The 26,809-nt window shown below is 55.0% G+C and overlaps 1 protein-coding gene across 4 annotated transcripts; it reads right to left on the bottom strand.

The window, feature by feature from the left end:
* Positions 1–76: 76 nt before the first annotated feature.
* Positions 77–19,552, bottom strand: TYK2 (tyrosine kinase 2). Of its 4 annotated transcripts, none has more exons than XM_027050564.2 (25): positions 19,398–19,552; positions 18,355–18,533; positions 17,874–18,089; positions 14,032–14,155; positions 13,752–13,899; positions 13,236–13,399; positions 11,285–11,651; positions 10,681–10,878; positions 10,425–10,582; positions 8,447–8,555; positions 8,166–8,355; positions 7,981–8,084; positions 7,714–7,896; positions 7,541–7,628; positions 6,488–6,615; positions 5,470–5,605; positions 5,232–5,386; positions 4,345–4,495; positions 3,823–3,920; positions 3,363–3,555; positions 2,916–3,034; positions 2,410–2,582; positions 2,078–2,195; positions 1,538–1,648; positions 77–1,452 (listed from the first exon to the last, which is right to left on the bottom strand). In XM_027050564.2, exons 3-25 carry the CDS (start codon positions 18,067–18,069, stop codon positions 1,318–1,320), a joined length of 3,546 nt encoding a protein of 1,181 aa, XP_026906365.1. In that variant the 5' UTR covers positions 18,070–18,089; positions 18,355–18,533; positions 19,398–19,552; the 3' UTR covers positions 77–1,317. The 4 variants fall into 4 exon arrangements, 3 of the variants coding, with proteins under 3 accessions (XP_026906365.1, XP_026906366.1, XP_053075891.1); XM_027050565.2 differs by having other exon boundaries at positions 19,389–19,458; XM_053219916.1 differs by lacking the exon at positions 19,398–19,552 and having other exon boundaries at positions 18,355–19,137.
* Positions 19,553–26,809: the final 7,257 nt, after the last annotated feature.

The following is a 26,809-nucleotide window of genomic DNA, read 5'->3' as shown; positions in this document are numbered from 1 at the left end:
ACGGCCTTTCACAATGTGGTTACACATCTCCCGTCTCAAGGACGTGTTGAGTAGAAACGCTTTGGCCAACACCAGATTAACAACAATATCAAATGTTTATTAAGTACTTGTTTGCAGGTATCTTTGCTAAGAGTCTGACATGAAGGACCTCATTAGCTATTTACATTAGTCTGCTGCAGTGGTGAGCATGACCACCCCCGGGTCATAGTTGAGGAATAAGGCCCAGAGAGGGAAAGCCATTCACCTGAAGTCACACAGGGGAGGAAAGGGTAGGTCTGGCACTCGTCTACGTGGCATGTCCCCCCTCTCCCCGGCCCTGCAATTCACCTATTTAGCAAGTAGTTATTGAGAGCCCTCTGTGTTCCAGGTACTGGCCTGCTGCTCGCTGGTGATTCCGAGGTGAACAAAGCTTAAAGAGTTCAGCCAGGTTTTTTTCTGCAGAAACTTTGCTCCGGCTGCAATCCCCAGGGGCGCAAACACCTGCTGCAGAAGGGCCCAAGGACCACAGCCTCCAGCAGAGAAAATAGGAGTTTATTACCAGCTAGCGGAAATGGTGGGTCCTAAGGGTGGGAGCTGGCGAGGGAGGCGGGGAGGTAAAAAAATCAGATTCGAAGGCCTGAGTAGGTCCTTGCTGGTCCTGGGTCCCTCATGGGTCTGCCCCAGGCTCATAACCATGGAAGGTGCTATAGTCTGAAGGTGTGCATCCCCTCAAAAAAATTTTTTTTAAAGTAGGCTTCACGCCTGGTGCAGAGCCCCACGCAGGGCTTGAATTCACAACCCCGAGATCAAGACCTGAGCTGAGATCAAGAGTCGGATGCTTAAGCAGCTGAGCCACCCAAGCACCCATCAGAATCCTTACATTGAAATCCTAATGCTCAGTGTGATGGTATTAGGAGGCGGGCCTTTGGCAGCTGCTAGATCATGAGGGTGGAACCTTCAGAAGCGTCTTTACAAAAGAGACTCCCGAGAGCTCCCCAGCCCTCTCCCACCCTGTGAGGACACAGCCAGCAGGTGTGGGCTACGAACCAAGAGGGCCTTCACCCGAATGTGACCATGCTGGTGTCTTGATCTTGGACGTCTCAGCCTCCAGAGCTGTCAGAAATACATTTGTTGGTGAGCGCCCCCACCAGAGGTGTTGGTAAAGCAACCCGAGTGGACTAAGACAGAAGGAAAGTCCGTTCACAGAGGTGGGGTCTCCAGACAGAATAAGGCACAGGGAATGGTGAGGCCGACCTCTCCCCCTTGGGATCCTCTCGGGGCGGGGAGCCCCTCTCCTGGGTGTCTGCTCCAATACCCTGAGAGTTGGTGGTAGAGGCCTCAGCACACATTGAACACTGAGGCGGCCTGGCCCTGGTATTTCTCCTGGACCGTCTTGAGAATGGGGATGAGGTTCTGGAAAGTGGGGCGGAATGAGGCCTCTGCCTCCCAGCAGTTCTTCATGAGGAGGTAGATCTGGGGAGGAAAGTACTGGAAATGTGGCAGCTGCTCTTTCAGCAGCCGGCTGATGGGGGAGGGAATGGGGGGAGAGAGGGCTCACCTCGCAAGGGCATTTCTCTGGCCGCGGCAGCCTCTCCCCTCGTTCCAGCAGCTCAGTGAGCCTCAGCACCGTCATCTGCCCTTGGGTGAGGCCTATGAGCTCGATGAATTTCTACCCCCAAACAAGACAAGGTCTATTCAGGAGGTGTGTCTACCTAGACAGAGGCTTCTAGCCCCACCTCTGCTGCTTCTTGGGGCAGAACTTTACACTTAGGACTTCATCTCCCTGGGCCTTGGTTTACCCACCTGTAAAAAGGGGCAGTAACATCTACCGCTGGGGTTACTGTAGAAGTTAGGTAACTAACATTCATAGAGTAAGTCTGAAACAGGTGTTTGCTCTGAAGTCTCTCTACAAACTGTTTTTATCTATCCAGAATCTTCTTTTTTTTTAAAGACTTTTAAGTAATCTCTAAATCCAACGTGTGGCTTGAACCCCATGGGATTAGGGATTAAACCCTTGCTAAAGTGGAGGGGCTGGGAATCCAATGCATGCCTTTCTAACTCCTCTGGAATGGGGTGGGGCTGAGGGCCTGTCTCTCACCGAAGGGGGGCTCTGGCTGGAGTCACAGTAGGTCAGCAGCTCATACATGGTGACCCCGAAGGACCAGACGTCGGATGCATAGTAGAACTTACACTCCTTCAGGCACTCTGGAGCATACCTGGGGGGATGGGGCACTCAGGCCTTGGGCCAGACCAGGTTAGAGTCTTACCTGGGGCTTGGGAGCTCTCTGGTCCCAGTTAGGGCCCCACCGGGGTGGGGGGCAATTTCACTGGGATCAGACCCTGTCATCTGAGACCCCAGCATCTATCTCCTTCCCCCTGTCGGCCCCAGGTGACCCTGACACCCCACTTCAGCTGGTCTTGTCTGGTCACCAGAATACGGGGCTGTCCCCATCTTCGCGCACGCGGTAGTACTCATGGCCTTCAGGCACAGCCTTGGCTAGGCCAAAGTCCCCGATTTTGACCAGCCTGTCGTTGTCCAGCAGCACGTTGCGGGCAGCCAGGTCTCGGTGGACGTAGTGCTGTGCATGAAGGTAGGCCATGCCCTGGGGGGAAGGGGAGCCGGGATCAGTGGGGCGGGGTAGAGCCTGAGGAGTCTTGACCAGGATCAGGAGGGGAGGGGGCGATCAGGTCAGGATGGCGGGGAGCAGGTGCAGGAGCAGGCAGGATGGCAAGCGGAGCCCAGCAAAAGGGAGGAGAGGTGATGGCAGGGGCGGGACAATCGGTAGGGACTGGGCTGCGGGGCGTGCCCAAGTGGGCACAGAGATTCCAGGCGAATGGAAACTGGGGATGCGGGGAGCCGGCCCAGGCCTGGGGACTGGTGAGCCGACTGTATGGGACCCTCAGGCCAGGCCAAAGAGGAGGGGCCACTGGCCCACCTCACAGATCTGCTGGGCGAAGAGTAGCAGTTGGGCCAGTCCGACGTTGTGCCGGGGAAGGTAGTCCCGGAGGCTGCCCAGAGGCACGTACTCCATAACGAGCTGCACCGACTTCTCTCCTGATGCAGAAGGCGGGGCCGAGCGGGGATGGAGCCCGGGGCTGGGGGCCGCCCATCCCGAGCCCCGCAGCGCCCCCGCCCCACCCCAGGCGAGGCCCTGACTCGGCCACTCTAGGCCCGGTCCTCAGGTGGGACAGCTCACCCTAAACCTCATCCCCACGTCCCCGGGTGACAGAACCGAAGGTCCCCCCCATCCGTCCTGGCCCCAGCTGCGAGCCAAGGTGGGAAGCAGGCAGCCCCGGCGCAACCACCCCACCCGAGGGAGTCCTCCAGTCAGAAGCTATAATTGGCCAGGCCCTGCTGGCCCCGCCCACCGAGCCCCGCCCACCTTGGTCCTCACAGCATCCCTTGTATTTGACGATGTGCTTGTGGTAGAGCGTGCGCAGGATGTCGATCTCCCGCCGCCAGCCAGTGCGGAGCTGGGGGCCCCCGCCTGCCTTGAGGGCCTTCACAGCCACCATCTCGCCGGTGCCGTCGTTAGTCGGGTCGTAGCAATACAGACTGACCTTGCCGAAATGACCCTGGCCCCAGAGCACGCAGGAGGGTCGGCCCTACCCCGGCTTCCCAGGACCCACTCCAGTCGGGTCTGTTTGGAAAATCCTGGGCCCCACCTACTCCGTGTTAGGGGGTCTCCTTGGAGCCTAGGCCTCCTTTTCAAATCCTCAGGGCCTCCTTTGAGGCTGAGGGTCTCATAGGCCAGGCCCTTCCCATATTAACTTCTGACCCAAACTCTTTTTACTCCACCAGGCGGGCTTTTGACAGTCCGGGCCCTGCCCCAGCCCCCTCACCTCGCCCAGATCCCGGATCTTTTTCAAATAGCGCTTGTGGAAAACGGTGGGGTCTGATGCAGGCGAGTCGGGGTTCACAGCCAAGACGTCAGCAAGATCTGGAAGTCACAGTGGGTGTCACTGGACCCCTAACTCTTCCAGCTACTTGGAGGCACAGAAAGCAGGTGTCTGCTCCCCCAGCATCTGATCTCAAATATAAGGAAACTTTTTTGCAACAGCTGCAAAATTCCACTTCTTGTCCAAAATACAGAACTGGCTGCATCAACACTGACGCCTGGAAGTTCTTAGATTGGGTAAAGGGTATTACATCAAGAGAGAAAGCAAAAGCATGAGAGTTGCTGCAAGGGCCTAATTTGTCCAAAGAGGTTGTGGCTCTCCCTACATAAGACTTTAAGGGGAGCACAGGCATCCGTACAGCCTTAAGTGAATTCGAAACGGGCACGCATGCCGAGTCCCTGTGCAGAAACCTCAGGTGCACCATGCAGGCATAAGCAGGGGTCCCAGCAAGGGGGTGGGGCTCACTCTGGGGCTGCAGCTGAGTGAGGTCACGCAGGATGGTGCGGAAGGAGGGCCGCTGAGCTGGTTCATAGGTCAGGCACTGGCTGGTGAGTGTGGCCAGCTCCGGGCATGAGGGCTGAGGAAGCTGGTGCTGCTTCTGGTAGAAGCACTCTTTCTGCCAGGAAGGGGACCCACAGGAGTCAGTGCCCACCCCTCACCCCCACTCCTGGTCCCCTTCTCCAAAAGAACAGTCAAGCTCTCAGAGCAAGCTAGGTCCTTGTTCTTGTCACTCCCATTTTACAGATGCGGCAGCTGAGGCTTGGCAAATGGAAGCAGACTTGATCACCACTGCAGGGCCAGGACTTGATCCCGAGTCCAGCTGAGCGTGCTGGGCTCGAACACCTCACACTTGGCCCTTCCTGCCCTGGCTTCCACCCACCTCTGCGCCTAGCCCCTCCTCCGTCTGCCTCCAGGAAGCTCCTGCAGCAATCTGAACGCACCAGACCCTCGGGGCCTTTGTACATGCTGGGACCTCTGTCTAGGCTGCGCTTCCTAGCCTGGTCACTGCAGTATTTCTGCACTTAGATTAAACCTCCTCTGGGAAGCCTTGCCTGACTCAACTGGTTCCGGGGAGTCCGCTGGTACTCCCTCACCCCCACAGCCTGTGCTGCTCTCATCACGGCCCCGGGTGCTCTGCTTAAAACCGAAACATGTCACTTATTTGCTGTATGTCACGACTTTATGACGTAGGGACTGGTTAACCCCAAGTGACGGATAACCTGATGGAGCCCCGGAGATACGAGGCCACACAGCCAGAGAGGAGGCAGCTCTGGACCCCGAACATGCCCTCTGGACATCTTGGAAGTGCCAATCCCCTTTATAGGATGGACCCAGACAAGCCCTGGACGTACCTCAGAAGGGCCGCGGCCCTGCAGAGGGGCCTCCCCGTCGAAGCAGATCTCCAGGAGGGTGACACCAAAGCCCCATTTGTCAGCTGCAGTGGTTAGGGTGCTGGTCCCACCTGACAGGCACTCGGGGGCTGTCCAGGGGATCCTCTCTACCCGCTCTGGAGCCAGGGTCAGAAGTCACCAAGGGTGAAAAGAGCGGGGTGAAGCCCGTCCCTGAACCCAGCCCTGCCCGGGTCCTCACCCTCCCTGGAAAGGGCGCCCAGGCCCACACCGGGATCGCTCAGCTTGATGAAGGGGCTGGTGCCCTCCGCCAGTCCCAGCCGTGCCAGCAGGATGTTCCGGCCACACACATTACCATGAACCAGGCTCTTGTCTTCCTGTGGTGGGGTGGAAAGGGGGCATGGCCAAGGGGGGGGTGCTGTAGATGCTGCCCCCAGTCCCATCCATGTGGTCTCCACAGGGACGGCCCACGTGAAAGAAATAACCGAGGTCAAATACACCACAAAACCCATAAAACGATCATGGTCATCATGGGGATCCAAATATGTGGTCATTGGGACCGGGTTGCACTAGGCACCTAGTAGGTCCTTCCAGTTTTCCCAGAGCTGGGGCCAAACTTCCGGTCAGGTCCAACTGTTCTCCTCTAACCAAGCCCGGGGAGCTCTTTCCCCAGGCCCTCTAGGCTGGCTATTCCTTCTTCCCAGAATGCACTTACCCAGACACCCTCAGGACTCCCTTCCTCACCGCCAGGTCACCTTAGTGAGGCCTTCCCCCACCCATCTATTTAAACCTTTGCTTCTTCCCCAGACCCTGCTTTTCCCCCCGTAGTTCTTACGACTTCCTAAAACACTACGCAACGTAGTTAATTATTATTTGTTTGTTCCTCCCAACTAAGTGCCCAGCTCCCTAACGACAGAGACTTTTGTTTTGTTCTCCATTGTGTCCTCAGGGACGAGGACAGAGCCTGGCACACAGAGGTGCTCTGGAAACTGGGGTGACTAGGCCAGGAGGAGCTGGGATGAATGGCAAGAGTGACAGAGGCCGCTGAGGCCAAGCCCCACGGGACCTCAGACACTATAGAGAGGTGAGGTGTTCTCTTGGGGGAGATGGGAGCCACAGGGGTGTGTGAGCAGGACAGGTTCATGGAAAGATCCCCCAGGGCCAGTGTGTGGATTAAATAACGTGTTGAGGCCTCCACACCCAATGCTGAGGCCACCCTGGCGCTCCCATCGACCCAGGCCCCACCCACAAGCACGCACCAGGTAGCTGAGAGCGCTGGCCAGCTGCTGGGCCACTGCCACCTTCCAGGCCACAGGCACGTGGCCCCTCTCCCGCCGCAGCCACACATCCAGGGGTCCGTGCTCCACGTACTCTGTCACCATGATGTCTGCAAAGGCCCAGCAGGGGCTGCCCACCTGCCTCCACCCTCCAGAGCACAGGTGGTAGGACACGGGGGCTGGGACTGTGGGTGGGGAAGGTGTCGGGACAGAGGCCCGGGGGGCAACTTGGGAGTGACGCTGGGGTGAGGGGAAATGCGGGATGGAGGGTAGGCAATGTGGGTGCAGGGTGAGGCAGAGGTGAACGCTGGCATCTGAGTCCAGGGTGGGGCCGGGGAAAGCTGACATGTAAAGTGACAATGTGAGGATGTCACTGGGGAACCGGGGGTGGGTACAGGCGAGTGGAAGTGTGGAGGTTAAGACAGGGGCATCATAAGGGCTGACAGGATCTCACCAGATTGGGGCACTCACGGGGAGTAGACCCGCGTTGGAGGGAAAGCCAGAGAAATGGACAGGTGGGGTTGAGAATGTGGGGGCTACTGGCTGGGGTCACCCTGGATGTGGAGTTTTGAGGTACACACAGGGTAGGGGTAGAGGTAGGGGCGGAGGCAAGAGATCTGGGAGGACTGGGGAGCCCAACGGTGCCGGTGTCTGCGTGGGGTCACAATGCCAGTGGGGTCAGAGAGTCGAGAGATGCCGGGGACTAGGGGTGTCAGGTGGTAGATGGGCTAGGGATCCAGCCAGGAGTCAGGGTGTAGGTCAAGGGTTAGGGTACAGCCAGGTACTGGAGTAGAAGGAAAAGTCAAGGTATAGTCAGGGATGAGGATGCAAAGTGAGTGCTGGGATACAGTCAGGGGGTGGGGTACAGGTTGAAGGTCGAGTAGCCACAGTTTGAGATGTGTAGTCAGACATCATGGTATAAGTCAAGGTGGAGCGTGGAGTCAGGGGTGAAGATACAGGTCAAGGGTCAGGGTACAACCCAGGGAGTGGGTATAAGGGGACTGCAAAGCGGGGGGCGGTGGGGGACCCACTCACTCTCAGAGCCGTGCACGCAGACGCCGTGCACAAAGGCCAGGTGCACGTGGGAGACCTGGCTCATGAGGCTGGCTGTCTCGTAGAAGGCCTATGGACGTGGGGCAGGTCAGGTGGTCACAGACCCTGACCGTCCCCCCCATCCTGCCACCTGGACCCTGGCGGTGCTCACTCACCAGGGCGATGTCGTGGTGACTGGGATCCAGCACCTTGAGTACCACTCGTAGCTCCTGCCCACGGTCCCCACTGGGCGTGGGGGGGTCCCCACCATCTGCCGTGCCCTCCTTGGGACCTCTTTCCCCCACCCGTAAGATGCCCTCATACACATTGGTCCTCGTGCCTTGGCCCAAGTGAGACAGCTGGAGGGACAAAGCACAGAACGTCTCCGTGACAACAGCTCGAGGCCGCCCTCCCCAGTGCCCCGGAGCCCCGACTGCACGGACCTGGGTAATGTCATCCTGGCAGACGCGGTGGAAGCTGAGCTGGCTGAGGTTGAGTGGCCCAGGGCTGGCCCGAGACCCACGCATGATGATGAGGTTGGAGAGCTCTGGGGGTTGAAGTGACATCACCGTGGGCTGGCACGGGGAGGAGACGCCCCCCCCCCCCCCCATGGCTCCCCGTACCATACCTCCGGGCCGTGGCAGGCAGCAGCGGCGCAGGGAGAAACAGTCGTCCCCGGCCCGCAGCGAGCAGCCCTGCAGGGCGGTGCGCAGCTCCCGCACGCTCGGGAAGGAGCGGTCCCAGCCCTCCAGCTCGAAGCTCCCGGCCCGCAGCTCAATGGGGAATTTACGGAGGTGCAGCTGCTGCCCGCCAGGTGCCTGGGGTGGGTGGCAGGGGTGGGGGCGGTGAGCAGGGGTCCAGGCAGGGAGCGCGCCCAGCCCCGGCCCGGGACCCCTGCCCCAGGCCCACCTGGTCACGCTGGGCCACCGTGAGGATGAGACGGTTGAGGTGGCTGGTGCTCCAGTGGATGAGGTAGAGGCCATCTTCGGGCCGCAGCTTGGCCAGCACGAATGGCTCCCTGTAGAAGACAAGGGAGCGTGTCGGGGAACCCAGGGGTACGGCTGGACCCGTGCCTGGCCACAAGGACACACGAAACCTCCCTGACGAACGAGCCTGACAAATATCAGACTCGGGCACTTATGTGCAGACGCTGAGTCTGAACACAGACGCGTACCAATTAAACACGGTCTTGCACACGAACACTCCCGGGGCGATAGACGTGCCACAAGAGGCATACGCTCGTGTGTGACAATGGCTGGACAGTGTCACCAACATGGTGACACACACACAGACGGTCAACTGCATTCAGACACTGGATGGGCACACACCCTGCCAGCCACCTTGACACGCAGCACGTAGTCTGTCGCACGTTCATAGGACAACAGTCACAAGTGCAGCCGCTTACCCCTTATGACGTGGTAGCACAGGGGCATCGATATCCCAGACCCAGAGGTGACAATGTCGTGAGCACAGATAGGCAGTACGTGGGCTGCAGCCACAGAGGCCCAGACACCTACGCGTGTGGGGGCTCACATGCTACTAGACTGAATGTCCATGTGTCCCTGGAATTCCTGTGCTAAAACCTAACCCCCAAGGTGACGCTGTGAGGAAGTGGGGCCTCTGGGAGGTGATCAGGTCACGAGGGTGGAAAGCCCATGAATAAGATCAGTGCCCTTACAGAAGGACCTCAGAGAGCTCGCCTGCCCCTTCCACGTGAGGACCCAGCCAGAGGGCTGTCTATGACCCAGGAGGCGGGGCTCTCAACCGAACACCGGACCTGCCTGCACCTCGAACTTAGACTTCCAGCTTCCGGAACTATGAGAACCAAACGTCTGTTGCCTCTACATCACTCCACCAATGCTACTGTCCTAGCCGTCCAAACAGACCAGGACACACGCCGATGCGGCCCCCGGACCCCAGGACGGGTGGCTATGCACATCGGCTGGGACATGGCACAGCCACGGCCCTCAGGAGGTGGGATGGCCGCTTCACCCTCCTCTGGGGTAGAGACCAGGCTCCGAGCCGTCGGACCTCTTAGACACCTCGATGGCCCGTCCCGGGGCCGCAGATGGAGCAGGACCGCCCAGGCACGGGTATGAGGCACAGACGAACCGCGAGTCACAAACCCTGACCCAGGAGCATGCAGGATGGCCACACGTGTGTCTGAGGACCACTTAAGTACTGACACTTGACGTCCTTGGCCCCGTATGTCTGAACAGAACTGCACAGACAGTGACCTACAATTACCAAGACACACACACACACCTGTGGGGATGTAAACACGCATGTATGTGAAGGGCCACTAGCGTTTGTCCAACCTACAGCTCCACAAAGATCACCCGTCCCGTCACGTAAGAACAGGCAATGACGATTTTATATGCAATCATAAAACACAGCCACACACCCAAAGAGCCGTTAAACGTGTGTGGTGACAGTCCCAGACCCAGGTGCTGTCATGACACGTGCCCACGCTGTGGCAGGCACCCTCTTTCCCCCTGTAACCCGAGGCATGCACACGTGCATCCACTCCCACACGTGCACCCACACAGGCGAACACGTGTGCACCCACGGGCATGCACACACGTGTACACACATGGACGCCATAGGCACAGATGCATGTGCACATGTGTGTGCTTACACACGGCCACGCTCACACACGTAGGCATGTACTAAGACAGGAAGGCTTGCTCGCACGTGTATACTCTCACACGGAGGTGAGCACACACCACACACACACACACACACACACACACAAACACACTAATGAGAACGCACGCGAAGACCTCGATACAAACACCTCGTTCAAGCCTCACCGTTCCTGGAGCTTGCGGCCCGGCTGGCAGCCCCACGTCGCCCCATGTCACCCAGCCGCCCTCCCAGCACTCACAGCAAGGGCCCGTGGATGCCATCCCGGATGCTCATCACCAGCCGTGGAGGGGCCACCTCCCGGCACAGGTAGTGGCTCGAGTCGGCCGTCAGGCGGAAATAGCCGTCCACCAGCGACACCAAGGACAGGGCCACAGCCCGGGAAGGCAGGGTGAGCTCCTGCAGGCCGGGGTGGGGGTGGGGGGACGTCAGGCAGCCATCGCAGACCAGAGGCGCCCCCCGTGCCCCCCGTCAGGCCCGCAGCCCCAGGGCCCCACCAGGCACTTGTCCTGACAGTGGATGCTGACGTGGCACTCTTTTAGCACCACGTGGGTGATGTCCTGGAAGTCACAGAAGTAGGCCCATGGCGCTTCCTGAGGCCTGTCCACTGGCTGGTTGCCCACCTCCTGGGCCTTGCTTTTCTTCCCTGATGGGCCAGCACGGGGGTTCCTGCTGCAACCATCGCCACTGGGACCCTGGAAACCCAGCAGGGCCGTGCCAGCTTAGTCCCCTGCACAGTTTTCCCGGGGACAGGCTCCTCAGGCATCCCCCTAAGTCCCTGTGTCACAGATGGGACGGAGACCTTCCCCCAAGAGACACACACGCCAGAAGACAGAACCTCAGGGAGGAAGAGAGGGGGAGCCGAGCCCTCTCACCCCCAGGTACCAGACAAGGGTCCCTCAGAGATGCAGACCTCAGAAAGTAGGTCCCTAGGGGGGAGACAGAGGCTGCTCCCCAAAAATCCACCCCAGGGGACAGACAGACACACCCCAGCGCCACGTGGGGAAAGGGCTCACGGCAGCCACCCTTGGAGGCCAAGGCTGAGCAGGAAGCCCAGCCCCAGCCATCGGGGCCCCCAGATGGAAGAGGCACTCTGCTCACCTCTGCCTGGACTGGCCGCCACCGGATGCCACCAGTGCCTGTCACCAGCACCTCATGAGTAGGGGGTCTGGGGGCCAATTCAGGCCCAGGCTCCGGGGGGGACTGGCCCCCGTCCTGGACGTAGCAGGGGTCCCCCACGGCCTGGGCCTGCTCCTCCAGCCGGCACACAAGCACGCGCTCCGTGCCGAAGCGGGGTGCCAGCTGCTCCAGCGTGGCCAGGTACTTGACCATGATGACCGGCTGGGAGACGTGGCCCGGCTGGAAGGCCCGCACAAACCTGCGGAAGAGCCTCCGTAGGCGCAGCCGTGTTAACGCGTTGTGCCGCTGGAGCTGCAGCCGGAAGGAGCGCGGGATGCAGTCCTTGAAGCTGGGGGGGCAACCAGGAAGGGCTGGTCAGGAGCCCGGTTGCAGGCCTAGCCGCGTCACGCTGGGTGAGCGGCCTAACCTCTCTGAACCTCAGCTGCCTCGTCTAGAAAACAGGCCGGCCGTCGTGCAGGTGGAAAGAGTGCAACGCAATAAAGGGCCAGCACAGGGAGGCCAGCCGGTGTCAGAATTCTGGAGCAGACGATGGGGCTAAAATCCCAGCTCTTGGACAACCTCCTAAAGCGCTCGGTCTTCTCATATATAGGGTGGGATCAAACAGGGCCCACTTCCAGGCCTGAGGCCTGAGGGCTGCTGACTGGCACACAGTAAGACCTATGTGAACATCAGGTGTTACTACTGGAGAAGTCACGATTAGTTTTTATCACCGATATGATGATTATCGACAAAAGGCACAGCTCTGGGAGGCCCCTCTGCTCCTCACAAACCCTCATCCTCTCCCCTCTTCTCCCACCGCCTGTCTGGCATCTGACCTCCAGTACAGCTCACTTAGCTAGCAGATTTCTGAGCCTCAGTCTCCATGTCCCAAGCCCTCTCTCCCACCCCTAGATCAGAGCGATCCAAAAGCTTGAGGTTTTAGCTGCCTCTTGCCCCCACTTCCAAGCTTCCCAGGGCTCCTTGGAGCCCCTGGGAGAAAGGTCCCCTGACTACAGCCTGGTGGACTCAGGCCCCCATATTCCAAGTTCAGATCTCCAAGAAGAAGGCCGCTGCTGCCTACTGCCTCTGGGCCTTTGCGTATGCTTTTCCCTCTGCTTAGAATGCTTGGCCAACACAGTCCACATCTGGATAAAGCTGATTCAAACTTCAGGTCTTAGCAGAAATGTCACTTCTCCCAGGAAGCATTCTCTGATGTCGAGGCTAGAGGGGGTACTCCCTCCGGGCTTCCAAGCACCTTGGACTTTGCTGTCCCGGCCTGGGTCTTCCAGAGTGATGACATGACAGAAATGGAAAGGACATGTGCTTTAAGAACTGTTGGTCTTGTAGGATCCATTTCTCTCACTGCCTCCTCCAGGCAGTGTACCCGGATTACCCAGGCCCTCACAACAATGGAGGTGCAGACAGCTCACTCCCAGCTCCCCATGCTCCTATGTCCTTCCTTCCCTTGAACTCTAAGGAATTCTCCGAGTTTACTCTGCTCCACCTACACATCCTCCAACGTATCTGCCAGGCCTCGGGGTGTTCGCACTGGCTGTTCTCTCTGTTCAGGACGCCCTCCTCTCGGATACGCACCACGCTCCCTCCTTCACTTCCTTCAAACCTTGGAATCTGAATACTACCTTCTCCTTCTTCCTCCCTTCCTGCTTAATTTTTTCCTCTCTGCGTGTAGCATCACCTGAAACCCTGGACCTTTCGCTTTTGCCGTTCTGTGTGCTGCCTGGCTCCTTGACCAGACGTGAGCTCCGAGAGGACAGTGATTTTTGTCTGACTCGTTCACTGTTGTGGCCTCGGCACCCGGCACCAGCGCCAGCATACGGCAGGCACTGAACAAGCGTTTGCCGAATGAAGACATTGCAGGATGCAAGGTCTACTGTGACTCCCAGATACCTGTCCCCACCCCATTCCCGGACACCTGATCTTCTTGGCCACCTTCTCCAGGGGGATACCATGGCAAAGGGCGAGGTGGCAGAGATGCAGAAAGGCCATGCCCAGGCTCTCGTTCTTAAAATGGTGGATCTCCTCCTCGCTCGACAGCTCCCACAGTGGTGCCACATCATTCACAAACTCGTGCTTGCCCTGGGTGGGTGGGGGGAGCGGGCAGAAAGGGAGGCATGAAAACCTGTTCCCTCTCTGGCTTCTGTCCACTTTCGGGATGGGAGGGAACCCCCATTTTCTGGAAAGGCCAAATACGCAGCATACATGCCTCCTCTGCCCCACCCTCGGCCTGTGGCACACATCACTAATTGATCACAGCACTCTCTCCCACGCAATCCTGTCTCAGAACCCTTTGGTTCAGACAGCCAAAGGATCCCAGACGGCAAGGGCTGAAACCTATTCGCTTTAGTGAACTGGGGAGGGAAGCGGGGCTCCTCAGCTACCCCTGAGTCCCTCACAAACAGCCCCACGTCCCCAGCAGCCCTGCACACACCTGCTCAAAGAGGTACTCAAAGGAGGCTGGGTCCAGGAGTTGCACCCCCTGCTCTGCCTGTTCCGAGGAAGACTTGGCCCTGGTGGGCCCACAGCGGTACACGGCCGGCTCCTGAGGATTCATGCTGTGCCAGTTCCGGAAATAAAACCTGCAAGGGGGGGGGGAGGGGGAACAGCTGGGGCCTTAGTGTGGACTCAGACCAGCTCCAGGAAGGTGGGGTGCTGGGGAACGAGGGGGGCAGAACAAAAAGGGGCGAGACTTCCAAGGGGCCTTCACCCACCTCATGCGGAAGTACAATGTCAGGTTCATGTCTCTGGAGACCTCCAAGATGTGGTTTGGGGGCAGCCACACCTGGGCCTGGGCATCAAAGAGGGCGAAGAGATTGAGGCAGGATGGAGTGATGCCTGGAACAGGGAAGAAACAAGATCAGGAGTCCGCAGCTGCTGCCATCTGCCTTGTGGACCCCCTCATAGGCCCGGCCCTCCCCTCCCCTCCCTCCCCTCCCTCCCCTCTGCTCCTCCTGCACGTCGAGCGCAATGCAACATGTTGACCATGCTGTGGCTTCATAGACTAGATTTCCTATCCTGGTTTCTGGACAACGGGATGTTGGCAGAAGGGAGACGCAGATTCCCAGGCCAGGAAATAAACTGTCTCGCATCTTCCCTGTCTCAGGGGTGGTGGAGACCCCTTGTGCCGAAGCTACAAGATAGAAGTGAATCATTCAACCTGCATTAGATTTTAGGTAAACCTTTGCTGCCCTTGACCCAGGAAAATTTGGGAGGCTGCCATTCCTAGAGCGAGAACCTATCCTAGACCGACCCACCCAACTCTACAAACTGCTGGCACTCTGCCTGGTCTCGCTCTGAACTCCAGCCCCGGGGGAAGAGCCACCTGCCTCCTGGCTGTCTCCCCCTGGATGCCAGAGCCCTCTTAGATGTGCCTTGTTTCAAAGAGATCTTGTCTCAGGTCCCCAGACCCGCCTCTTGTCTGCCCAGTTCTTTTTTTTTTTTTTTTTCCCCTTCTGTCTGCCCAGTTCTTTAAACTAGGACTTGGTCCTTGTCCTCAACTCCCCCCCAGCACCCCACATCATACGGGTCACAAGGCCTGTTCTGTCCGCATCCTCCAATCTCCCTGGGTTCCTTCCAATCCAAAGCCCAGCCCTAGTCCAGCCTCCAGACTTGCTGTTGTTTCCCACACCAGCCACCCAAGGCATCCTTTTACACACGTCACTTAATATTTTCATCTAAGATAGTCCATCCAGAATCATTTATGATCACCAAAGTACAGAGACAAGATAAAGACCTAAAACTTGACTGCTACAATGGAAGCCTCTGCCTACATTCTCTTCCTTTCCCCTCCTGTAAAGAGGTAACCATACTCCTGAAATAGAGTTTATCATTTCCATATCCTCTATGATCTAGTCTCAAGTGTTATAAGCTCTAAATCTAATATTACACTATAGGTGTCCTTCTATAATTTGTTTTTTTTTTTAATTTTTAATGTTTATTTTTTGAGAGAGAGCGAGCGAGCGAGTGAGCAGACAGGGAAGGGCTGAGAAAGGGAGAGAGAATCCTAAGAAGGCTCCGCGCTGTCAGTGCAGGGCTTGAACCCACAAACTGTGAGATCCTGACCTGAGACGAAACCAAGAGTTGGAGGCTTAACCATCTAAACCAACCAGGCGCCCCTACAATTTTCTTTTCCTTTTTAAAATTTTTATTTATTTAAAAAATTGTTTTAACCTTTATTCGTTTTTTGAGAGAGACAGAGAGAGACAGAGCACGAGCAGAGGATGGGTAGAGAGAGACAGAGACGCAGAATCAGAGGCACAGAATTCGAAGCAGGCTCTAGGCTCTGAGCTGACAGCTTACATGGGGGTTAAACCCACAAACCGTGAGATCATGACCTGAGCCAAAGTCGGACGCTTAGCCAACTGAGCTACCCAGGCATCCTGCCCTTTTAACGTTTATTTATTTTTGAAGGAGGGAGAGACAGAGCATGAGCGGGGAGGGGCAGAGAGAGAGGGAGACACGGAATCCGAAGCAGGCTCCAGGCTCTGAGCCGTCAGCCCAGAGCTCGACACGGGGCTCCAACACACGAACCGCGAGATCATGACCTGAGCCAAATTTGGACACGTAACCAACTGAGCCACCCAGGCTCCCCTCTTATTTTTTTGTTTAATGTGTATTTCTGAGAGAGAGGGGAGAGAGAGGATCCAAAGTGGGATCTGCGCTGACAGCCGCAAACCCAACGCGGGGCTTGAACTCAGAAGGGCGACATCATGACCTGAGCCAAAGTCAGATGCTTAATCGACTAAACCCCCAGGTGCCCCTGCTTTTTCAAGTTACAATAGGTTTTAAAACCTCACACATGAAGGGTGCCTGGCTGGCTCAGTTGGTAGAGCGTGTGACTCTTGATCTCGGGGTCATGAGTTTGTAGCCCGGTGTTAGATGTAGAGATTAAAAAATAAATAAAAATTAAAATAAAAAATGGGGCATCTGGGTGGCTCAGTCGGTTGAGCATCCGACTTCAGCTCAGGTCATGATCTGTCCATGAGTTCGAGCCCCGCATCGGGCTCTGGGCCGACAGCTCAGAGCCTACAGCCTGCTTCAGATTCTGTGTCTCCTTCTCTTTCTGTCCCTCCCCCATTCACATTTTTTCTCCCTCTCCCCCTCTCTCAAACATAAATAAACATCAAAAATCTCTTAAATAAATTAAACAAAAAAAACTTCCCACATGACATGTGTAACTTTGGTGAAATTCCTTTTTCCTGACTATAGAACATTTCAGCATTCAACCTGACTGCAATTTATGCATTCTCCTACAGAGGGACTCTGAGACAGCTTCCCATCCTTCACTAAAATAAATGAAGCAGCTCCAAACATTCTGGAACGCGTCTCCTAAAACATATGAGCGGAGCGACCGTAAAGTACCCATCTAGGAGTGGAACCGTGTGGGATGATGCAAATCGCTCTTCAAGGTCGCTGTGTCCAAGTGTACTGCCTCCCGCAGAAGGAGAATGCCTCCCTGAGAGGCAGCTTCCTAAAGAACCAATCTGTTTTGCTCTCTGGCTTGAACTTTCCACGGCTCCCCATTGCCCCATGAGAAAGCCCAACTCCCTCGGCACAGAATAACCATGACCTGGACCTGGACCCTGACAAATAAGGTTCCGCTTTCAATTCCTACTTCCCTTACCAAATTCTTAGAGCTCACAATGTAGTCCCTCTTAAGGTCTTTTGCTTCCTCCAAAGATCAGGCTGTCTGGGCCCTTTACAAATCCTGTTCCTTCTGCCAGGCATGCGTCACATCACCCGGCACTCCTGTCTGAGCTCTTGAAGAATCGGCCACCAATGGGAAAGCGCAACGTGTGATAGATATCCACCATTAGGCCCCCATCAGACTGTGGGTGAGGAGGTTTAAGAGAATTTCCTGGAAGACGGGGCCAATAAGCAAAGTCCCACTGGACAGACCTTCTCCTTCTCTGGAAGAAGAAATTACACTTTTGGGGGCACCTGGGTGACTCGGTTAAGCGTCTCTCTCTTTTTTTAATTTTTTAAAAAATGTTTTTATTTTATTTTTGAGGGAGAGACGGAGCGCGAGTGGGGGAGGTGCAGAGAGAGAGAGGGAGACACAGAATCCAAAGCAGGCTCCAGGCTCCAAGCTGTCAGCACAGAGCCTGATGCAGGGTTCAAACCCACGGACTGTGAGATCATGGCCTGAGCTGATGTGGAACGCTTAACCAACTGAGCCACCCAGGCGCCCCTGATTTTTTTTTTTTTTAAGTAATCTCTACACCCAACCTGGGGCTTGAACTCACAACCCTGAGGTCAAGAGTCACATGCTCTACCAACTGAGCCAGCCAAGTGGCCTTTCCTGAATTTTTTATTTGTCTCCATCAGCCATCTCTGCTGTTTTCCTATTCATTGTGTTCCTTGCTGGTTTTCCTATTGGAATATCAGCTCTACAAAGGCAGAGCTCTACAAAGGGCTGGCACACTACAGTTCCTCACTCGATGTCTGCTGAATATTCGAATGGGCAGAAGGATGGATGGCTGGATGGGCCCAGCTGCTGCTCTCAGCACCCCCACCCCCCACCCCCACCACATGGCCGATGCCCCAGACTCACCGACTTTGTGTGCGATGTGGATGCAGACCTCCTCTGCGGTCAGTGTGGCCTCGCTGAAGGTGACCCAGGGGTCCCCGCCATCAGGGCCAGCCCAGTGCAGGAGGACCTTTAGGCCTCCCCTGGAGACCATGGGCTGAGCCTCATCCCCATCAGGCCTGCTGTCCCTGGTGGTGGCACCCCAACGGCACAGAGGCATGCTCTTGACAGCTGGCTTGGCTGGGAAGAGACAGGCCATCAGCCCCCAGACCTTGACCTGACGTCCCCTCAACCTTCCACTCATCCAGGCTAAGGCCTGAGGGGAAGATTCGGGAACCCCCTCTCTGTATGACCTCAGACACCCAATTCCTCTCCCTGAGCCTGTTTCTACATCTGTTTGATGGAGTTAGAGAACATGCCCGCACCTATTAGATCTGTCATGAACAATAATGAACCCCTTTATTGGACAGGTTTGCACCAATATAAAAACCTGTTTTGAACCCACCTTCCCAAAATCAACAGGCAGGCAGGTGTGGTGAAACAGACCAGGGGGGCAAATCTTGGATCTCTCCGTGTCAAATCAGACAAGTCACTTAGCCACACTGGGCCTCAGTTTCCCCATTGGAAAATGGAGATGCTGGGAGCTTTGCCATGAAAAGATGGTTGTAACATCACAGCTCAGCCCTTAACGCAGGCATGAAAAAATAACAAATATGACAAAAACAAGAATAAAATCATTATTATTGCTTCCATCGTCCTTCTCTTACAGGCCAAGATTCCGGCCTCCCACATCTACCCCGGTGAGTAACCCCAGGTACTGCCGACTCCCCTGAGCCTAGGACAGGTTGTGTTTCATTTTCTCCCTTCAATCCAGCTGTGGGGTTTTTTTCTAGAGCCAGGCCCGGGCCTCAGGCCTCCAAGTCCTCCAGTTTTAAGATAAACAGTGATCCGGAGAAGAGAATGTCGTCATAGCACAATGTCAGATTCCTCAGCAATCAGCCCCTCTCTGAGCCTGTGTCCTCGTCTGGAAAATGGGCATATAACAGCCTCTCCTCCCTCAAAGCGTTGTTGGGAGGATTCAGTGAGATGAGGCAGGGAGGGCGCTCAGCACAGGGCCTGGCAGGCTGTAAGTACTTAATAAATAGTCGCTATTATTATGTGTTAACATTTGAGAAAATATGGTGGGGACGTCCATTTCCTCCTTCCTCATCCCCACCGGGTCCAGAGCCAGCTTTGCAAATGGGGTTGGAGGTCTCCACCCAGGAGGTCAGCATCGCCCCCCCCCCCCCCCCAAACAAACACCCAAACCTCGAAACTTCGCTGGCAGGGGCAGGAACCACGAGGTGCACCCACCAGGCATTGACCAGTCACAAGGCAGCGGGTGTTGTTATCCTCACCAACCCCCCGCCCCCGCCCACCGGCCAAGCGCAGCCACTCCCCCCTCCCCTCCCCGCAACCCCCTCTCCCCTTCCGCCCGCTCCCCGCCTCCAGCCGCGCCTCCCGCCGGCCGCTTCCCTCTAGAAGACCTCCTGGCGGCACCTGGCTCACCCTTTCCCGGACTCTGGCTAGGACCCGGGACCCCGCCCCACAGCCAAGGGCAGCCGCCGCCAAATTGCCGCCCAGACACCGCCTCCTATTGGCCACCTGAAATGGGCATAGTCATTGGCCGCCGCTGTGACCCGTCGCAGGTAACCATTGGTCCTTTCGTTGCAATGGAGGAGTTCCTATTGGTCCTCAGCTTCACTTCCCCCCCCCCCAACCGCGATTGGCTGGGGCGGCTCCTGGATGCGCTTCAGCGTCAGCGACTGGCTGTTGGGGAAAGTGGGCGGAGATGCGGAAGGGGTGGCTCGCTGGGGCGGCTGGAGAGTGTGGCCTGCCAGTGACGCCTAAGCAATTGCCCACGCGGACGGTGGGCCAAAGTTAGGCTCTGGGACTTGGTGTAAACCCCATGTCCTTATCTTGGCGATCAAGGCTGCAGCCCAGCCAACCGCCATTCAGTCTTTCTTCGTCCTGTTATGTGACTCCATTCCATTCTGCCTCTCTTCCCTTGTCCCTGCCTGGCCAGCTCCACCTAGCTGGATGAAGACCTCCTCCACCCCACCCCACCCCACCCCACCCTCACCCCCATCCCACCCCACCCCCACCGCAAGGAGGCATTTTTGACCTACCTGCTCAAATCCTTTTCCTGATCACCTACACCTCTGAATCTGTCAAAGTAGCAGCTTGGATGTCCCACCAAGTTTTTTGGTTTTTGTTTTTTTGAGTGAGAGAGAGAGGGAGCACGTGCGTGAGAGGGGGAGGGAGAGAGAGAGAGAGAATATATATATATTTTTTAATTTATTTATTTTGAGAGAGAGAGAGCAGGGGCGGGTCAGAGGTGGAGGCCGGGAGAAAATCCCAAGCAGGCTCTTAACTGCCCGCGTGCGGAGCCGGACTGGGGCTAGAACCTATGATCTGTGAGATCATGACCTGAGCCAAAGTCAAGAGTCCTACGCTTAACCTACCGAGACCCCTGGCACACCAAGGGAGAGAGAGAGAGAGAGAGAGAGAGAGAGAGAGAGAGACACTCTTAAGCAGGCTCCACACTCAGCGCGGGGCTCCATCCCACCACCCTGGGATTATGACCTGAGCCAAAAGCAAGAGACAGTGGCTCAACCTACTGAGCCACCCAGGTGCCCCTCCACCTTATCTGAGTTCTAATGGACACACAGCAAGTCGCTGTCCTTTACTCAAAAGGCTGTGCACCGAGTGTTTTCATGCATTATCTCATTTGGTCCTGGCAGCAGTCCACTGGGGGCTCATCCCCATTTCTCAGAGCAAGAAACTGAGGCACAGACAAGTGACAAAGACCCTCTCCTTGACCAAACTAATCAGAGCACTCTTTTAGACTAGTCCTTGACCTTGGCCTGAGCCTATCTTCAGCCTGTTCCGTCCAGTCTGAGCAAAGAATCCTTTAAGTCGTCAGCCACTTTTGATATCTGATCAAGTTCCTCCCAGTTGGTGTCCACAGAAAACTGGACAATTATTTGGTGTGGAAAACCCACATACTGGGTATCAGAAGTATTATCAGTAGAGAAAGCTTTCCTTTAGTATGCATTAAAGAAAACTTTCATGGGCTTCGCCTGTGGGTCCAGTTTTAAAGAACAACAGTAATAAGGCAACTACCCAGCCCAAGAAATAAACACTCACTCCTCTTCAGAAGCTCCTTGTTCTAAATCAGCAAACCCATCTTTCTGTCCCTTTGTCTGCTGTACTTTTCTTTGCAGTCTTTTTCCCCCCAAGTTTTTGTTTATTTTTGAGAAAGAGAGAGAGAGAGAGAGAGAGAGAGAGAGTGCATGCACGCGCATGTGCAAGCAGGGAGGAGCAGAGAGAGAGGAAGAGAGAAAATCCCAAGCTGGCTCCACACTGTTTGCCCAGAGCCCTACTTGGGGCTTGAACCCATGATCCTTGAGATCCTGACTTGAGCTGAGATCAAGAGTCTGATTCTTAACCGACTGAGCTACCCGGGCGCCCCTTTTTGCAGTCTTTTTTTTTTTTTTTAATGGGGCACTAATTTATTTATTTTTAAATGTTTATTTATTTATTTTGAGAGAGAGTGTGTGAGAGCTGGGAAGGGACAGAGAGAGAGAGAGAGAGAGAGAGGGAAAGAAGATCCCAAGCAGGCTCCACACTGTCAGTGTTCGAAGCCTGATGTGGAGCTTGAACTCACAAACCGCGAGATCATGACCTGCGCTGATGATTTGGACGCTTAACTGACTGACTCACCCGGGCGCCCCACTTTGCAATCTTTATGACAATCTGACATTTCACTGGAAGTTTCTTTGAACACTGATCTTCACGCCTGTCTTCCACTCTAGAAGGTCACCTCCACAGCGGAGGGGTCCGTGTGGTTCTCCACTGCACCCTCAGCACCTGGAATTATGCCTGACACCCGGTAGGTGCCTAAGAAACTGGTGGGGTGAATGGCCTAGGGAGCCATTGGGCCTGACCTGCTGTCCTGCTTGCTGTGGAAGGGCTGACCGTGGCCTTCTGGCCTCAGCTTCCTCTCTGCCACGGGGAGTGCAGCGACAGGAAGCCAAAGGTGCCAAATGCTTTAACAGCCAGCTGAATGAGGGGGGGACAGCCTCTACTGGGCCCAGAGCTGGCCCACAGAGCACAGAGTGAGTCCAGGACTGGGTGTCCGGCATCCCCGGAGGGATGGGAAATGGCAAGTGACTATTATGACTAATGATCATAATGATGGTAATAACCCCGGCAATAAGAATAAATCATAATAATAGCTCACATTGGCCCAGACTGGATGCCAGGCCCAGGGCTGAGTGCTTAGAGTTTAGGGAGCCCTCTCAGTTTCTTTTATTTATATTTATTTATGTATTTCTAATGTTTTTAATGTTTACTTATTTTTGAGAGAGAGTGCAAGTGGGGGAGGGACAGAGAGAGAGAGAGAGAGAGAGAGAGAGAGAGACAATCCGAAGCAGGCTCCAGGCCCTGAGCTGTCAGCCCAGGGCCCAACGTGGGGCTCGAACCCAGGAACCACGAGAGAGATCACGACCTGAGCCAAAGTCGGACGCCCAACCCACTGAACCACCCAGGTGCCCCTATATTTATTTATTTATTTATTTATTTATTTTTAAGATTTTATTTTTAGGGGCGCCTGGGTGGCTCGGTGGGTTAAGTGTCAGACCATTGACTTTGGCTTAGGTCATGATCTCACGGTTCTTGGGATCAAGCCCCGCATTGGGCTCTGCACTGAGAGTGTGGAGCCTGCTGGAGAGTCTCTCTCCCCCACTCTCTCGCAAAATAAACAAATAAACATTAAAAAATAAAAGAGGCACGAAAGTGGCAGGGAAGGCTCAGATACTGCTCCCAGGGCCCAAGGCCTCCTTCTCAAACTCCTCCATCGCAGACAGATACACCAACCACCGGGGCTTACCCAGGACCAAGGGAGATTCCCAGGCTGGGGACTTCCGCGGTTAAAACTGCGACAGTCCTGAACGACCTGAGACAATTGGTCACCGGTGTCCAGCGGATTTTCAGGAGGAAGTTAGCACCGGGGAATTCCCCTGAGTCTGCAGGGAGGGGCCTCCCGGAGCTCCCAGCAGACCAGGGAAGAGCCAAGAGTTGATGAACTAAACTAGAATCTCTTTGTGTTCTTTTCAATTGGAGGATCTGTGGACCCGTCAGCCCCTTCCCCCAAACAGCCATTAGGTTGGTCAGTTTTCTGGGAACCCTTCCAAGGAATTGTCACACCCTGTCAGCCACACATGTGAATACAGGAGTCTAGTCAAGTCCCACCAGCGGCCTGAAACTAGACATTCTCTGCTTGTCTTGGGAGGAAACGGAGGAGTTAATGCACATGAAGGCCAGAACCAGAAGGTCTGGGTTCAAATCCCAGCTCAGTCACTGTGTGATCCCGGGCAGACACTCAGACACCGTGTGATCCCGGGCTGATGGGTCCACAGATCCTCCCACTGAAAAGAACACAAAGAGATTCTAATTTAGTTCATCAACTCTTGGCTCTTCCCTGGTCTGCTGGGAGCTCCGGGAGGCCCCTCCCTGCAGACTCAGGGGAATCCCCCTGAAATAGTTCAGGCACTCGAAAGGGGGTAGAAATTAAAAACATCAGCTAGGCAAAAGACGGAAACGACCCAGGTGTCCATCAACAGATGAAGGGATACGCAAAATGTAACGTAGCCATACGATGGAATATTATTGTCATAACAAGGAATGAAGCTTTGACACGTGCTTCGTCCTACAACGTCAACGAGTCTTGAAAACATTATGTGAAGTGCAGGAAGCCAGACGCAAAAGACAAATGATCCCAATTTATACCAGATCCCTAGAGGAGTCAGAGTCATAGAGAAAGAAAGAAGACGGTAGGAGCCAAGGGCAGGTGGAGGGGGAAGGGGAACACGTGTTTGATGGGGATAGGGTTTCAGTCTGGGAAGAAAAAGGAATTCTGGACACGGGCGGTGGTGATGGTTGCACCGCAGCGTGAATGTACTTAATGCCCCTGAACCATGAGCTTAAAACTGGTTAAAATGGGAAATTTTACATATGTTTATTTTATCATAATTAATAAAGAAACAAAACGCCCACTCAGGAAAAAAGAAACAGCATAAATATAGTGGAGAATCTCGGCTTTTCACTTGGTGGGTAGGCAGGTAAGGGGCATGGGGGCTGGAGTAACTTGTTCTAGGCTCTGTCCCCAGGCCCCAGGATATTTGTTGCCTTAGAGCAGCTTTTCTAGAGGGCTTCCTTCTGTGGCCACAAGAGAACAAAGTGCTTCATCCAGCTTCCATGTCCCTGGCTTCTGGTGGGTTCTACCAATGGGGGAGCCTGACCGGAGACCAGAAGTAGGAGTCCAGGAAGGGATATCTGTTCCCTTGCTCCCTCCCTGCCTGGTCACAGTTTGGGCAGTGGCTGTGCTGTGTCTCTGTGACCACATATTCTGCAAAGAGCACTTTCTTCATGGCTCCAGATCTCGGTGAGTTCTGCTAATTCTGTTTCCTGCACATACCCTTGAGCCTAGGATGTGGTGCCTCCCTGTGGTGGGCAGAATAAAAGACTTCCAAAGGTGTCCGTGTAGCATCTGAACTAATCCTTGGAATCTGTGAACATGTCAGGCTTCGTTAGGGAGAAGCATCACAAGGGAGCATTACTAGTCTGCAGGCGGAAATTGAGGATGCTAATCAGTTGACCTTAAGGTAAGGAGATTATCCTGTTGGGTTCAAGGTCATCACAAGGATCCTTAAAAGTGGAAGGGGGAGGCAGAAAAAGAAATCAGAAGGGCGCCTGGGTGGCTCAACCAGTTAAGCGGCTGACTCTTGGTTTCGGCTCAGGTCATGATCTCACAGTTCATGAGTTCAAGCCCCGCATTGGGCTCCACGCTGACAGTGTGGAGCCTGCTTGGGAATTCTCTCTCTCTCTCTGCCCCCACCCCCCCACTTTCAAAATAAATAAGTTTAAAAAAAGAAAAAAGTCGGAGTGATGTGATGTGAGAGTCTGACTTATTTTCACCATCTTTGAAGATGGCGTCAGGCCCCAAGCCAAGGACTGTGGGCAGCCTCTAGAAACTGGACAGGGCAAGGAAATGGATCCTATCCCGAGTTTTCAGAAGGATCGTAGCTCTGCCAATGTCTTAGTTTTAACCCAGTGACACTCGTGTCAGACTTCTGGGCTGCAGAACTCTAAGATAATAAATTTGTGTTGAAGGTGCTAAGTTTGTGGTTGTTACAGCAGCTGTAGAAAATACATTTGAGGAATGCCTGTGTGGCTCAGTTGGTTGAGCATCTGACTTCGGCTCAGGTCGTGCTCTCACAGTTTGTGAGTTCAAGTCTCATGTCGGGCTCTGTACTGGCAGCTCAGAGCCTGGAACCTGCTTCAGATTCCGTGCCTCCCTCTCGCTGTCTGCCCGTCCCGCTGGCACTCTGTCTCTCCTAAGTAAACGGTTTTTTTTTTTTAATTAGAAAAACAAAACATTGGATATACATTTGTTGCTTCTCCAATCCCCCTGCCCCGCTCACATCCCTGACATCAACCCCTTGATTGCAATTGTTGTTAAACCCTTTTGAGTTGAATTCTGTCCCCCCACCCCCCACTCCCCCCAGCTAAGACCCAGCGATCCTGCTTCCAGGAATTTTTCCTACAGGTAGGATGCCCGTACTCATGGGAAGCAGTGCACAAGGGTATTTCTTGCTTGCAAAGATAGAGACTGGGAAAACCCCAGATGTTAATCAAAAAGGGTGAAACCAACGCTGAGATAGGCGTATACTGGAGCTTTCTACACAGGATAGAAGGAATGAGGAAGTGTTGACAATAAGGGGAGGTCGGTCTGCAGGTCTGTTGTTCAGTGAAAAAAAAAAAAAAAGATGCATTTCCGACTATAGGATATGCTGTTTTGGGTAAAAGAGAGGAGAGGGGGTAAGAACAAGTTTCTGAAAAGAAACTCTGGACGTTGTCACAAGAAACCATGGACAGTGGGGTCCTGTGATTGGGGGAAGGGAACCGCCTGGGTAGATAATGAGCAGATATGGAGCTGTCTCCCTATTTCTTAATATTGCTTGATGTGTTTTAAATCCCGTGTCCTACAAGAGCCAACACTAGGGTGAGGCAGGTGAGGCTTGAAAGCAAAAGAGGGCACCAAAAAGCTCAGTAACCAAGATAAATACTTTAATGCAATATTTTTAAAAAGCACAATGAATGTGAAAAAAAAAAAAAAAACCACCCACGAACAAAATATTGAAATCTTAGGCAAAGAATCGGTAACAGTGCTGAGTTGTATTGGAGCCTGAGGCAGAAGGAAAAGCCAGTAATATGGATTCTACCTTGGAAAGTTTTCACAGTAAACAATGAACTTGCCAATCCTGGATGAATCCTGGACAGGCGAGATTTACCAAGGACCCTAGGATGCCTTCCTCCTGCCCAAGCCCTCTGGATCCCTGGCTGCCGTTCCCACCGTATGAAAAGCTTTAGGTGATGCCACTGGGGTTTGCAGCTCACTATTGCCCCCTGGTGGCAACCAACGTGCACCAACACCACCTAGAGGCTCTTTGCTTTGGTAGAGGTTTACTGACCGCCCACTGCGCGCCAGGACCCCTCCAGGGCACTGTGAGCACCTGAGGACCACGTGACACTGTTTGTGCCCTGGTGGTGCTCACAGCGCAAGGGAGAGGACGACGCGAGGTTGACAAAGCTTGGCACACGGCAGGTGAGGCGAGCCGAGCCGCCTGGCTGGAAGTGAGGGGCAACTCGGGTGGGTCAGGGAGGGCTCCTGGGAAAAAGTGGTACTGAGCTCTGGTCTCAGTGACAAGCAGCTGCCGGGAGTGGGGGTCTCCTGGAAAGGGGCAGGCAGAGGGATTCACTGGTTGGTTTCATCTTAAACTGATGTCTTTGTTCATCATACTATTCTTGAGGCCCTTTTCTGTGGCCCAAACGTTCCGTTACTTTATAAAGGAGCC

The sequence above is a fragment of the Acinonyx jubatus genome, chromosome A2 (genome assembly GCF_027475565.1).
Source record: "Acinonyx jubatus isolate Ajub_Pintada_27869175 chromosome A2, VMU_Ajub_asm_v1.0, whole genome shotgun sequence".
In the NCBI taxonomy this organism is placed as follows: Eukaryota; Metazoa; Chordata; class Mammalia; order Carnivora; family Felidae; genus Acinonyx; species Acinonyx jubatus.
The sequence above is the reverse complement of the archived record's forward strand: the minus strand, read 5'-3'. Positions and strand labels throughout refer to the sequence as shown.

Excerpts from the sequence above, each read along its gene's own strand:
- TYK2 (XM_027050564.2), bottom strand. The coding sequence starts at position 18,069 with ATGCCTCTGTGCCGTTGGGGTGCCACCACCAGGGACAGCAGGCCTGAT. Across the intron at positions 10,879-11,284 it reads GGCGGCCAGTCCAGGCAGAG|GGTCCCAGTGGCGATGGTTG; the intron begins GTGAGCAGAGTG and ends CTGGGTTTCCAG. Across the intron at positions 8,356-8,446 it reads CGGTGGCCCAGCGTGACCAG|GCACCTGGCGGGCAGCAGCT; the intron begins GTGGGCCTGGGG and ends CACCCACCCCAG.